At 67.6% G+C, this 11,792-nt stretch overlaps 1 protein-coding gene across 1 annotated transcript in view; it reads left to right on the forward strand.

The window, feature by feature from the left end:
- The window catches only part of MUC5B (mucin 5B, oligomeric mucus/gel-forming), a 61,262-nt gene extending 52,287 nt beyond the window's left edge, over positions 1-8,975 (forward strand). The window contains exons 86-104 of the mRNA XM_059386835.1: positions 91-1,968; positions 2,102-2,286; positions 2,505-2,676; positions 3,341-3,597; positions 3,820-4,006; positions 4,110-4,335; positions 4,414-4,592; positions 4,661-4,730; positions 4,917-5,017; positions 5,307-5,338; positions 5,611-5,791; positions 5,962-6,066; positions 6,158-6,195; positions 6,675-6,791; positions 6,949-7,035; positions 7,129-7,251; positions 7,491-7,536; positions 7,689-7,797; positions 8,193-8,975. Of these exons, the coding sequence (XP_059242818.1) occupies positions 91-1,968; positions 2,102-2,286; positions 2,505-2,676; positions 3,341-3,597; positions 3,820-4,006; positions 4,110-4,335; positions 4,414-4,592; positions 4,661-4,730; positions 4,917-5,017; positions 5,307-5,338; positions 5,611-5,791; positions 5,962-6,066; positions 6,158-6,195; positions 6,675-6,791; positions 6,949-7,035; positions 7,129-7,251; positions 7,491-7,536; positions 7,689-7,797; positions 8,193-8,397 (4,298 nt within the window). The 3' untranslated portion in view covers positions 8,398-8,975. The remainder of the gene's footprint in view (positions 1-90; positions 1,969-2,101; positions 2,287-2,504; positions 2,677-3,340; positions 3,598-3,819; positions 4,007-4,109; positions 4,336-4,413; positions 4,593-4,660; positions 4,731-4,916; positions 5,018-5,306; positions 5,339-5,610; positions 5,792-5,961; positions 6,067-6,157; positions 6,196-6,674; positions 6,792-6,948; positions 7,036-7,128; positions 7,252-7,490; positions 7,537-7,688; positions 7,798-8,192) is intronic.
- Positions 8,976-11,792: the final 2,817 nt, after the last annotated feature.

The following is an 11,792-nucleotide window of genomic DNA, read 5'->3' on the forward strand; positions in this document are numbered from 1 at the left end:
CCTCCCCCGGGGCCACGACCACGGCCCTCGGCACCACCACCTCCCCCGGGGCCACGACCACGGCCCTCGGCACCACCACCTCCCCCCGAGCCGCCAGCTGGCAGCCACTGGCCAGGTCCACCCCTGCCACGGAGACCCCGCCGGCAGAGACGACCGTGACAGGGACCTGGGCGTCGAGCAGCTCCCCAGCCTTGGCCACCACCTCCTGCCAGCCCCGATGTCAGTGGACGGAGTGGTTCGATGTGGACTACCCCAAGTCTGAGGAGGCCGGGGGGGACGTTGAGTCGTACGACAAGATCAGGAGCACAGGAGCGGCCATTTGCGAGCAGCCTGTGGACATCGAGTGCCAGGCCGAGAACTTCCCCGGCAGGAGCGCTGAGGAGCTGGGCCAGCGCGTGCACTGCGACGTCGATTTTGGCCTGGTGTGCCGGAACGAAGAGCAGGTAGGCCTGTTCAAGATGTGCTACAACTACAGAATCCGCGTGCTGTGCTGCCGCCAAGACCAGTGCGCGGGGCCCACCCCCGGGACACAGACACTGGCCACTGCGCAGACCACAGGCGGCCCCTCCAGGGAGACCCCACAAACACACACGACAGGCACTGTCCCCGCCGGCCCCCCGTCCAGCCCACGCACAGAGCCGCGCACGACCGCAGCAAGAATGTCACCGGGAACCCTGGGAACGGCCACGACGGCTGCCACCCCCAGCCAGAGCACGGCTGGCTGTCAGCCCCAGTGTGAGTGGACAGACTGGTTTGACGTGGACTTCCCAACCTCAGGAGTAGAGGGCGGGGACTTGGAAACCTTGGACAACATCAGGGCTGCGGGGGGCACGCTGTGCGAGGAACCCCAGAAGATTGAGTGCCGTGCAGAGAACTACCCCGAGGTCAGCATTGACCAGATCGGACAGGTGCTCAGCTGTGATCTGCACACGGGGCTGGTCTGCAAGAATCAGGACCAGAAGGGGCCTTTCAACATGTGCTTCAACTACAATATCCGTGTGCTCTGCTGTCGCCCGAGCCCGCACTGCCCCAGCACCCCCGCCCCTGGGGGCTCCACATCTCTGGGGAAAGAAGCCACAACCAGAGCGTCCACCCAGACCCATGTCTCCTCCCCTGGGACCAGCCAGGGGGTCCCTGTCTCCACCACCCAGACCCTTCCTTCCCCTGCCAGGACCACAGAGAGGGTCTCCAGCCCCGGTCCCTCTGCCTCCCCGGGGACCCCGACCATAACCACCACCAAGCCCACCTCACCCCGTGCACCCACCACGGTCCCCGAGGTGACCTCCAGACCGTGGACCTCCCCCGGGTCCCCGCCCAGCACGGCCACCTTCGGGACCACGCTGCTCTCCACGCCCCCGCTGCTCAGCTCGGCCACGCACGGCCCGGCCGCCTCGTCCTCCACGGGCTGCAGCCCACGGTGCTCGTGGACAGACTGGTTCGACGAGGACTACCCCATCCCTGGCCTGGACGGCGGGGACTTCGAGACCTTCTCGGTTCTCCGCTCAGCTGGCCACGACTTCTGCCAGCGCCCTCAGGACATCCAGTGCCGCTCGGAAAGGGCGCCGCACGCGCGTCTGGAGGACCTGGGGCAGGTGGTGCAGTGCAACGTGAGCTTCGGGCTGGTGTGTCGCAACCGGGAGCAGCCGGGACCCCTGCGCTACTGTGACAATTACCACGTGCGCCTGCTCTGCTGTGAGGACGACGGCCGCTGCCCCAGCCCCACCGCCCCCGAGCCCACCACGCCCTCCCGGGGGACGCCTGTGCCCAAGACCACCAGCTCTCCGCCCGGCACCACCGTGGGCCTCTCAACGGCTGCCTCCAGGTCCTCGGCACCCCGCACCTTGCGGCCAGTGACAGTGAGCACCTCGCCCATGTCCGTCCTCACCACCCCGGGGCCGCCTGTGTCTTCCAGAGGGAACCTCACCACCCGCTGCTTCTGCCGGGCGCTGGGGCAGCTCTTCTCCCCGGGTGAGTGCAGGAGCCGCATCCCCCCTACCCCGCCCTGGGCACTCCGTTGCTGAGACTTGTGGGTCCACCCTGTGCCTCCTGAGCTCTCCGGAGCTGACCCTGCCGTGTCATCTTGGGGACTCTCTCCTCACAGGGGACATCGTGTACAACAAGACGGATGGCGCGGGCTGCTCCTTCTACGCCGTCTGCAGCCAGCACTGTGACATTGACCGCTTCCAGGATGCCTGCCCTACGTCCCCGCCCCCGGAGGCCTCCTCGACGCCAGCGGCCTCGCCCTCCCAGCCTCAGGGCTGCGACCTCCTCATCCCTCCCCGACAGGTGCGCCTCCTGCCAGCGGCCCAGTTGGCCGGGTCCTTGTGAGCTCTCTCCGGGTAGCTCTGGCTGGAGGGTGGCACTCGGGGTCGGGGCCGGGACGGCACCGCGGGAGGCGGGGATGTAGGGCCGCACCCCGGGCAGGGAGGGCTCTGGGGCCGTGGCAGGGCTGTGGGGCAGGTTCCGTGGTCCCAGCCGGTGAGCCCTGTGCCCTTCTCTTCCAGGTGAACGAGTCCTGGACCCTGCCAGACTGCACAGTGGCTCGGTGTGAGGGCCACAACCACGTGGTCCTGCTGGGGCGGAAGCCGGTGGCCAGCATCCACTGTGTGAACGGACACCCGCCGGTCAGAGTGTCGCAGGACAATGAGCCGTGTGACTTCCACTTTGAGTGCGAGTGTAAGTCGGGGCACGGTGAGGGCCGAGGGCACTGGGGGACTCGCCGGGGGCCAGGGCCACGGTGCACAGCGCCAGCCAGAGTCGGTGACACGCGCCACAGCCGGGGGACGGCCCAGGTTTGCGGAGCCCACGCGCACGGCAGCCTCTGTGACTGGATCGGGGCGCTCGGTTGGGGGGCTGTGATCCCTGGGTTTCCTGAGTGTCCCTCCTGGAGCTTCCGTGGGAGCACTTCTGGCCCAGCCCCTGGATGGCGCGGGGCTCGGGTTCCCAGAAGAAGCAAGGGCCACACCCAGGGGTCAAAACACCAGCAGGGACCGACTGTCCCTCTGGAGGCTGCAGGGCGGCCTTCCCGCTTTCCCAGCTTTGGGGCTCAAGGGTCCCAGGGCTTGTGGCCACTCTGCTCCTGCAGGGACACCTGTCACTAGGTCATCCAAGATGGCATCATCCTGACGTCCTAAACCTACTGACAGACATGAAGGTCTTTTCCCAGAAAGGGCTCGTTCCCAGGGTCTGGGTGGGGCTGGGGACTTGCCTTTGTGGCCACCAGGCAGCCCACTCCAGGCCCGTTCATAAGAAAGGCAGATGGGGCCCCGGGCGGCCGGGGCGCCACCCTGAGGCGGCTGTTTGCGGTGGCGCCGGGTGAGGGACCGTCCACACCCCACAGGCTCCTGCAGCGGCTGGGGGGGCTCCCACTACACCACCTTCGACGGCACGACCTACTCCTTCGCGGACAACTGCACCCACGTGCTCATGAAGGAGATCCGCCCGCGCTACGGGAACCTCAGCATCTCCATGAACGGCTACTACTGCGGGGCCGCCGCCGCCGCCGCCCCCTGCCCCCGTGCCCTCAGCGTCCACTACAAGTCCATGGAGGTCATCCTCACCACCCACACCGGCGCCCACGGGCAGGAGCAGAGCCTGGTGAGCGGCCCTGTCCTGGCATCACCAGGGAGGGCCTGCGGGCGCCGAGGGCAGCTCCCGGAGGCCCCTCAGGCAGGGCCAAGGGCACGCAGGATGCCTCGGGGACCCCAACGTGGCCGACTGGGACCCCAGGCTCCAAGGGGAGCATCTGCCCTTTGGGGGAGGGGTGCCAAGGACTCGGGGCCCCAGCAACCCCTCACAGACCCCTCAACATGTCCCCAGATCCTGTTCGACCAAACGCAAGTGGGCTCGGGCTTCAGCAAGAACGGCGTGAGTGTGTCGGTGGCGGGCGCGACCGCGATGACCATCGACATCGCCGCGGCTGGTGTGAGTGTCACCTTCGACGGGCAGGTCTTCCACATCCAGCTGTCCTACAGCCGTTTCAGCCACAACACCGAGGGCCAGTGCGGTGAGCGGGTGCTGGGGCGCCTGGGCCACAGCTGCCCAGCAGGGGGGCGGGCAGGGGGAGCAGCGGAGCGGCGGAGGGGTGACTCCACTGTCCTGCCGTCCAGGCACCTGCACCAACAGCCGGACAGACGACTGCCGCCGGCCGGACGGCACCATGGCCGCCACCTGCCAAGACATGGCCCACCACTGGCTGGTCCCCGAGAGCGGCCGGGAGGGCTGCTTGGCGCCTACCCGCCCGCCCCCGACGGCGGGGACCTCGCCCTCCGCGCCCACCACGCCCGCCTCGTCCCCATGCCCCCCCGCGCCCCTCTGCGAGCTGCTGCAGAGCCCGTGAGTCGCCCCTGAGGGTCTGGTGCGTGTGGGGTGCTGCCCGCCCGCGCCCCGGCCTCTGACCGCCCCTTCCCGCAGGCTCTTTGCGGAGTGCCATGCCCTCATCCCCCCGGACCCGTTCGTCAGCTCCTGCGTCAGTGACGGCTGCCAGGCCGACGACCCCCGAGCGCCTTGCCGGAGCCTGGAGGCCTATGCGGCGCTCTGCCGTGCCCGGGGCGTGTGCAGCGACTGGCGGAATGCCACCAACGGGCTGTGCGGTGAGTCGGGCCGGCCCCGGGGGCTTTGGCCTCCTCGGCCCACCTGACTCCAGTCTCTGTGTCCCTAGACGTCACCTGCCCGCCCGACAAGGTGTACCGGCCGTGTGGCCCTGCACAGCCCGCGTCCTGCGACTCTAGGTAAAGCCTACCTGAGGGTCTGGGGCAGACCAGGAGGGCGTGCGAACTCCCAGCCTCAGGACCCCCCCAACTCCGGGCCCTGGGCAGCGGGTCAGCCCCAGTCCTCTGCCACGCCCTCTGCCCTTCCCCCTCGGACGGCCACTTCTACAGATCGAGGGTCCCAGGCCCGCCCACCTTGTTTTGCAGGAGCCCGAGCGGAGGGGGCAAGGGGCCGGCGGAAGGCTGCTTCTGCCCCGACGGGCTCACCCTCTTCAACACGCACACGGATGTCTGCGTGCGCGCCTGCGGTGAGCGCCAGCCGCGGAGGCCCCACGGAGCCGCCGCAGAGCCGGGGCAGGCGGCCGGGGTGGGGGAGGCCCGAGCCGGGAGCCAACCCTTCCCGGGGGTTCCCACTCCCGGCCTGCGCCCGGCCTGAGGGGGCTGTGTGGCCTCGACATGGGGCCCTTGGCAGGAAGAAGAGCCCTGGCCGGGGGTGGGGCGGCCAGGCCCGCAAGGACAGGTCCCAGGGCCCGTGGCCTCCGCCCGCTGGGTCTGGGGCCGCAGCAGCCCACTGACGCCCTTTCTCCTCCCCTCCAGCCTGTGTGGGACCCGACGGCTTTCCCAAATCCGTGAGTGTTCTGCCCCTAGCCTGAGCGGAGGCAGGGAGGGCCCTATCTCTGGGCAGCCTGCTCTGCCCGGGCAGCCCCTGTGGGGGACTGGGGTGGGGTACCCCGGTGGGAGACACGTCCCCATCACGGGGGCTGTGCCAGCAATGGCGGCTTGAGTGGGAGGCCGAGAACTGACCACGCTGAGGGCGGGAGCCTTCCCTGCTGCCGGATGTGGCCCCGGAGGCCCCGGCCCAGTCCAGGAGTCTCCAGGGACCCCCACTGCTCTGTTCCAGCCTGGGGAGCGCTGGGTCAGCAACTGCCAGGCCTGCCTGTGCCACGAGGGCTCCATGTCAGTACGGTGCGCCCCCGTGCCGTGCGAGCCCCAGGAGCGGCCCCCACAGTGCGGACGGGCTGGCTTCGTGACCGAGACCAGGCCTCTGGCCAACAACTCCTGCTGTCTGGAGACGCTGTGCGGTGAGCCCTGGGCCCCCCTCCCCGGCCGGAGGGTGACCAGGGGAGAAGGGGGGGGGGCTGCGGGGCCGAGGATGGGCTGCCGCCGACCTCCGGTGCGCCGTGGCTCAGTGAGGGGACCCAGCGGGGACACAGAAGGCTCAAGCCCTGACACACCCCGACCCGCCCCACAGTCTGCAACACAACCACGTGTCCCCAGAGCCCACCCAGATGCAGGCCAGGAGAGGAGCTGATTCGCACCCAGAAGGAGGGTGACTGCTGCCCTACCTTCATCTGCCGTGAGTGGGGCTGGGAGCTCGGGGCGGCGGGAGGGTTGGAGCCCTTCCTCCCCCGCAGCCGGGCGGGTGCTCAGGCCCCCTTTCCTTCCAGGACCTCTGCTGTGTTACTACAACCAAACCGCCTTTGGGGTAAGGGCTCAGCAGCCGGGTGGCTGAGTGGGATGGGTGGCCGTGGGGGGGAGGAGCAGGCGCAGCTCGGCCACAGGGGACCTCCACCCCCATCTGCATGGGCCCGGCCCCGCCTGCACCCTCCTCCAGGACAGTGGAGAAGCGTGTGGGGGCTCCAGGTCCTTTCGAGCCACATGGGGACACAGGCGAGGGGGACACGGGACAGCCCTGTGTATCGAGCGCCTGGGGGACTGTTGGCTGCCCCTGAGAAGTTAGCTTCGTGTGTCCCGGGAGCTCCCTCGAGACAAGAGTGTTGGGGTGAGGCTGTGCCCTCCCAGCCCCTCCAGCCGGCCTGGGGTCCTGCCTCTGCCCTGGTGTGTGCTCAGCCGGGGGCACAAGCACAATTCCATCTGAAGAAGAAGAACCCGCTCTCTGTAGGCCTCCCCTTCCCCTACCCAGCAGCAGGGGGGGTTCACCTCCACCGTCCCCGTCCACCGCAGATCGGGGCAACCTTCCCGTCGCTAACTCCCTGCCACACGTGCACCTGCCTGCCTGGGGACAGCCAGGGCCCAACCGTGCAGTGTGAGGAGGACACCTGTAACACCACCTGCTCCCCGGTAAGCCCTCCGGGGCACACCCAGCCCTGGGCAGGGACACGGCGTCGCAGGGGTCGGGGCTGCCGAGGAGGTCGCTGGGCTCTTAGGGTGTAGATGGGAGCGCAGGGGGGCTGGGGGGCAGGGCCGGGGGAACGGTCGGAACCCACCCCTCCCTCAGGGCTCGGAGTACCGGAAGGTGGACGGACAGTGCTGTGGCGAGTGTGTGCAGACGGCCTGCCCCACGGAGGACGGCCAGCTGGTCCAGGTGAGACGGGGCTCGCTCTCAGCCCCTCAGCCCGGCACCCCTTCCCTTTGGCCCGTCTCTGCGAGCCTCCACGCACCCCCCACTGCGTTGCAGCCCAGCGAGACCTGGGTCAACAGCCTGGTGGACAACTGCACCGAGTACCGCTGCCAGGTCAGGAATGGGCTCCACGTGCTCATCACGAGGGCCACGCCCTGCGCCAACATGTCCAGCTGCCAGGTGTGTCCTGCCGCTCGGCTGCCCCAGGGCAGGGGCCCCGCCCGGCGCACCCCAGATCCGCGGCCGGAGCCCCCACCATCTCGGAGGCCGCGCCCACATCGCCTCCCCTGGGAGGCCCCGTCCTTCCCAGCCCCCCCCCCCCCCCTCCCAGCGCAGGCACCGGCCGCCTCGGAGGCCACGCCCACCCAGAGCCCCCAGCCCGCCCCCAGCCCGCCCTCTCTCTCCCCCTCCCCCTTCAGGGCATCCTCAGGAAAACGGGCTGCTGTTTCTCCTGTGAGGAAGTGGGTAAGTCGAGGCTGGCCCACCTGCTCTCCGAGCCCCACGCTGCCCTTGGCCCCGGGGACCCCACCCTGAGCGCGGGGCTCGGCAGGGTGGCGCGGGGGCGGCCCCGGCCCGGGGTCCTCAGAGGTGACCTCGCCTTTCCTCTGTCCGCCCAGACCAGTGCCAGGTCCACGTCAACAGGACCATCCTGACACACCAGGGCTGCGCCACCCAGGCCCCGGTCAACGTCACGTTCTGCGGGGGCTCATGTCCCGGACTGTCCAAGTGAGCGAGCCCCGGCCCCTTCTGGGACGCCCCCCCGCCCCACTGCCCTGGCTTTGGGCAGGTGGGAGCAGTGGGTGAGGAGAGCAGGGGACGGCGGGGGGCTGGCTCAAGCCCGGGGTGGGCTCCTCCCGGGGGAAGAGGGTCCTGCCCGGGTCAGCAAGTGCCGCGCGTGGTTCCAAGACAAGACAGAGACTGGCGGGGGCAGGTGGGAGCTCAGAGACCCTGAGCCCTGCCCCAGGCCAGGTCAGACACGCCCCTAGTGCTCCGAGGATGAGCTCGGGGCTGCCCGGAGCAGGTGGGGGCCATCGGCTCTAGCCGCCCCCCCCCAAGGAAGCCAGGAGCTTGGGGGCTGGGGCTGGACCGGGTGGGTCCTGATGGCGGCCATGCGCCTGTAGGTACTCCGCGGAGGCCCAGGCGATGGAGCGCCAGTGCACCTGCTGCAGGGAGACGGAGGCTCACGAGGAGGTGGTGACCCTGCGGTGCCCCGACGGGACGGCCGTCCGCCGCACCTACACCCACGTGGACAAGTGCAGTTGTGCCCCGGCCTGTGTCCACTCGCCCAAGGTGCCCGAGGACAGCACCCCCATCCTCCTGACCTAGGGGTCCACCACTGTCCGTTGCCATTCTGACCCCCTCCTACCAGCCCCCCCACCCCATCTGGAGCCGGGACACATACCGCCCAGCCACCGAGAGCTTGGCCAGCCTGCTGCAGGGGCCCGGGCACACCTGCCACCTGGGCGCTCACGGGACCTGTGCCTTGGGGGTGAGCCCGGAGGGTGAGGGCACAGTGAGGACCTGCTTGACCGGAGCTCTGGGAGGAGCCTTGCCCTCAGAGCCCCTCCAGCACGTCTTGGCCGCTGTCTGGCCGTCAGGACCTGCCCCTCACCTGAGACGAGTGTCTGCACCACCCGGACTCACCCTTCTTCGTGCCCGGAGGATGCCTGGAGCCACCGTGCCGACCGCTGCAGCAGGTTCCTGCTGGCCACCTCTGCAGCAGGACGTGGGCTGGGGCCTGTCCAGCGGCCGCCAGCTGCCTCTGGGGAGCAGCGTCAGGTCCAGCGTCAGGTCGGAGGGCTGGCTGTCCGTGCCCACGTCTGAACCTGGGCCTGGGGTGACCATGGCTGCTGGGAGGCAGGCCAGGGAGGGGTCGGCGCTCCGCACTCCCTCCGCCCACCCTGTCCCCGTCCTGCAAATAAACACTGAGCATCGTGTACACTTCTTGGTCCTGGTGTCTTTTCTGCCCACGGAGCCCCCTGGGCTTCTCCTCCATCAGGCTGTGCAGCACCCCCAGGACCTGTGTGTCCCTCCCCCCAGGAGTGACAGGTGGGATGAGGGGCCCGGAGGCCCTCGGGGTCCGTCTCGGGCTGTGGGGCTCTGGCTGAGGCCGGGGATGAGCCCGGGGCTCGGAAACGACCCTCTCCATGATTTCGCACGCAGGGATTTCTAAGGAAGCTGGTTCACGGATGTGGGAAGTCTGGGGGCCCCACGGGAGGCATGGCCACGGCCCAGTGTGTCCATGCAGGAAGCTGCTGCCTCACAGGCTGGGGGCGCACGGGGAGGGGGGCGCCTGGTGCCGCTCGGGCCCCGGGGAGGCTGTCGGGTGCCGCACCCCTGCGCTCCCCGCCGCGGCTCACACACTGAATTTGCTGCCGGGCACTCATCCCCCTCAGCTCGCTCTAATTCTGGCCGCCTTTTCTCATCTCCCCCAAGGGCGGGGACTTCTCGCCAGAGAGCTCTACGCACACGTGCTGGGGAGCAGCAAGACGTGGGGAGCAGGTGTGGGGTGTGGCCGACAGGACCCCACACACAGCCCCGGACGCAGAAGGCTCCCTGGCTTTACTGGCAGGAAGGATGAGACGTGGCCCCCGTGGGGAGGGGTGGCTTCGGGTGCGGCTGCCACCTGGGGAGGCAGAGGCGATGCCTTTGCTGGTGGAAGCTGCGGGGGCGGGGCGTGGGGGCGCGTGTTGGGGGGTCTTCTCCCCTCCCGAGTCCCACGACCTGCCTCTGCTCTCAGTGTGGTTCCCATCGTGGGGCCGCTGCGGGGGCTGAGCGCGGAGGGCCTGCGCTCTCTCCAGGCCATGGCCTGCCTTTCCCACCCAGCCCACGAGCTCTGGGCAGGGCAGGCCCCCTGGGACCTGGCCGGGCTGGCCAGGCAGGCCTGCAATCGCGGCTGGCCGCCCCTCCCAGGGCCGCCTTCTGGAAGCTGAGCCTGAGTCTCCCAGTCTGGTTTCCTGAGGGCTGGGGCTGCGCCCCCACTGAGTCTTTGTGAAACCAGGTGCAGGACAACAGCCTTCCCCAAGCCTCCCTGCCATTCCCTGGCACAGCCGCTCTGCAGACTCATGCAGCCCTCGCCAAACTGAAGTACATCCCTAAGGCCGCGGGGGCACGAGTGTGACGGGCCACGGACCAAGGTGTGCATACACCACGTGCGGCCCATGTCCCGGGGGAGCTCTCCTCCGACCCTGACGGCACCCAGCGCGCCCATCGTGTGCCATTATTTCTCCCGCTTTACAGAAGGGAAACTGAGGCATGCCATGGCGAAAAGCCTTGCTTCAGCCAGGAGTGAAGCCAGGCCCCGTTGCCCTGGAGAAGGGAACTATAAAAACCAACACGGGGCATAAAAACAAAACAGTCACTAAACTTCAAATATTTTTAAAAAGAGATTTCTGGTGTCCAGATGGAAAAGTGGCATGTCCTCCCCCACAGGCACAAAATTTGCCACGATAAAGATAGAAAGAAATTTGAAAATAGAAGAGCAAATACAAGAAAGTGAACCCGACAGACAAGCTGGAAGAAGAGAGGTTTTGGGGGGTGCGCCAGTGGCGAGCAGGGCCCGTGGCCTCAGGGCGACATCTGGATCCACGCGTGACAACAATGACCTCTCGGAACTGAAGGCCTGCGCTCCACCGAGTCCTCGGCGAGCGCCCGGGAAGGTAAAGAGGGTCATGCGTCCTGGAGGGGAGACCCGAGGGCAGCGAGGCCGGGAAGAGCTCGGAGCCGCCAGGGTGACCGGACTGTGCGTCTGCGCCAGCGCGAGACAGGACCGGCGCCCGGAGGCTGCCGCGGGGCACCTCCGTGGCACTGAGCGCACAGACCTTGAACGCTGAACTCCACAGTCAAGTAAACTATCACTTAAGAATGATAATGAAGGGGCGCTGGGTGGCTCAGTGGGTTAAGCCTCTGCCTTCGGCTCAGGTCATGGTCTCAGGGTCCTGGGATCCAGCCCCGCATCGGGCTCTCTGCTCAGCGGGGAGCCTGCTTCCTCCTCTCTCTCTGCCTGCTTGTGATCTCTGTCTGTCAAATAAAATCTTTAAAAAAAAAAATTGGTAATGAAAAAAAGGCATTTTCAACATGCAAGGACTCAGAACGTGGGCTCCCATGACCCTGTGCGAGAGACACCGGCGCGCCAGCGTCACCTCTCAGGCAGCAGCACGCGGCACGCTAAGTTCGTGACTCGAGTGGGCGGCAGCCGTCCGTGTTCTTCACGGCTAGCGCTTCCCGGCCCTATTTCACAAAACCAGAAATATGGTCTCCTGGGTTATTTCCTAAAAGCTTGACAATTTTGCCTTCCACCTAACTTTTTTTTTTATGGGTATAAAATAAACACAACATAAAATTTACCATCTTAACCATCGTTAAGTGCACAGATCAGTGGTATAAAATACACTCGCACCGTAGTCCGTTCGTCCGCGCGTCCACCCGCCCATCCCCAGGATCCCTTTAACTTTGCAAGATGGAGACTCTACACAGGAGGCAGTAACTCCTCATTGTCCCTCCCTGTGGCTCCTGGAAACCAGCCTCAACTCTCAGTCTCTATGATTTTGGTGAGTCTAGGTAGCTCAAAGGAGTGGAATCCCGCAGCATTTGCCGTACGGTGACTGGCTTATTCCCTGGGCCGCATGGCTGGTGGGTCCGTCCGAGTCGAAGCAGGCCAGTCTCCCTCCGTCCACGCCGGGCGTCATTCATTCCAGGGCATGTGTGGATCGCGTTCCACT

The sequence above is a fragment of the Mustela nigripes genome, chromosome 1 (genome assembly GCF_022355385.1).
Source record: "Mustela nigripes isolate SB6536 chromosome 1, MUSNIG.SB6536, whole genome shotgun sequence".
Taxonomy (NCBI): Eukaryota; Metazoa; Chordata; class Mammalia; order Carnivora; family Mustelidae; genus Mustela; species Mustela nigripes.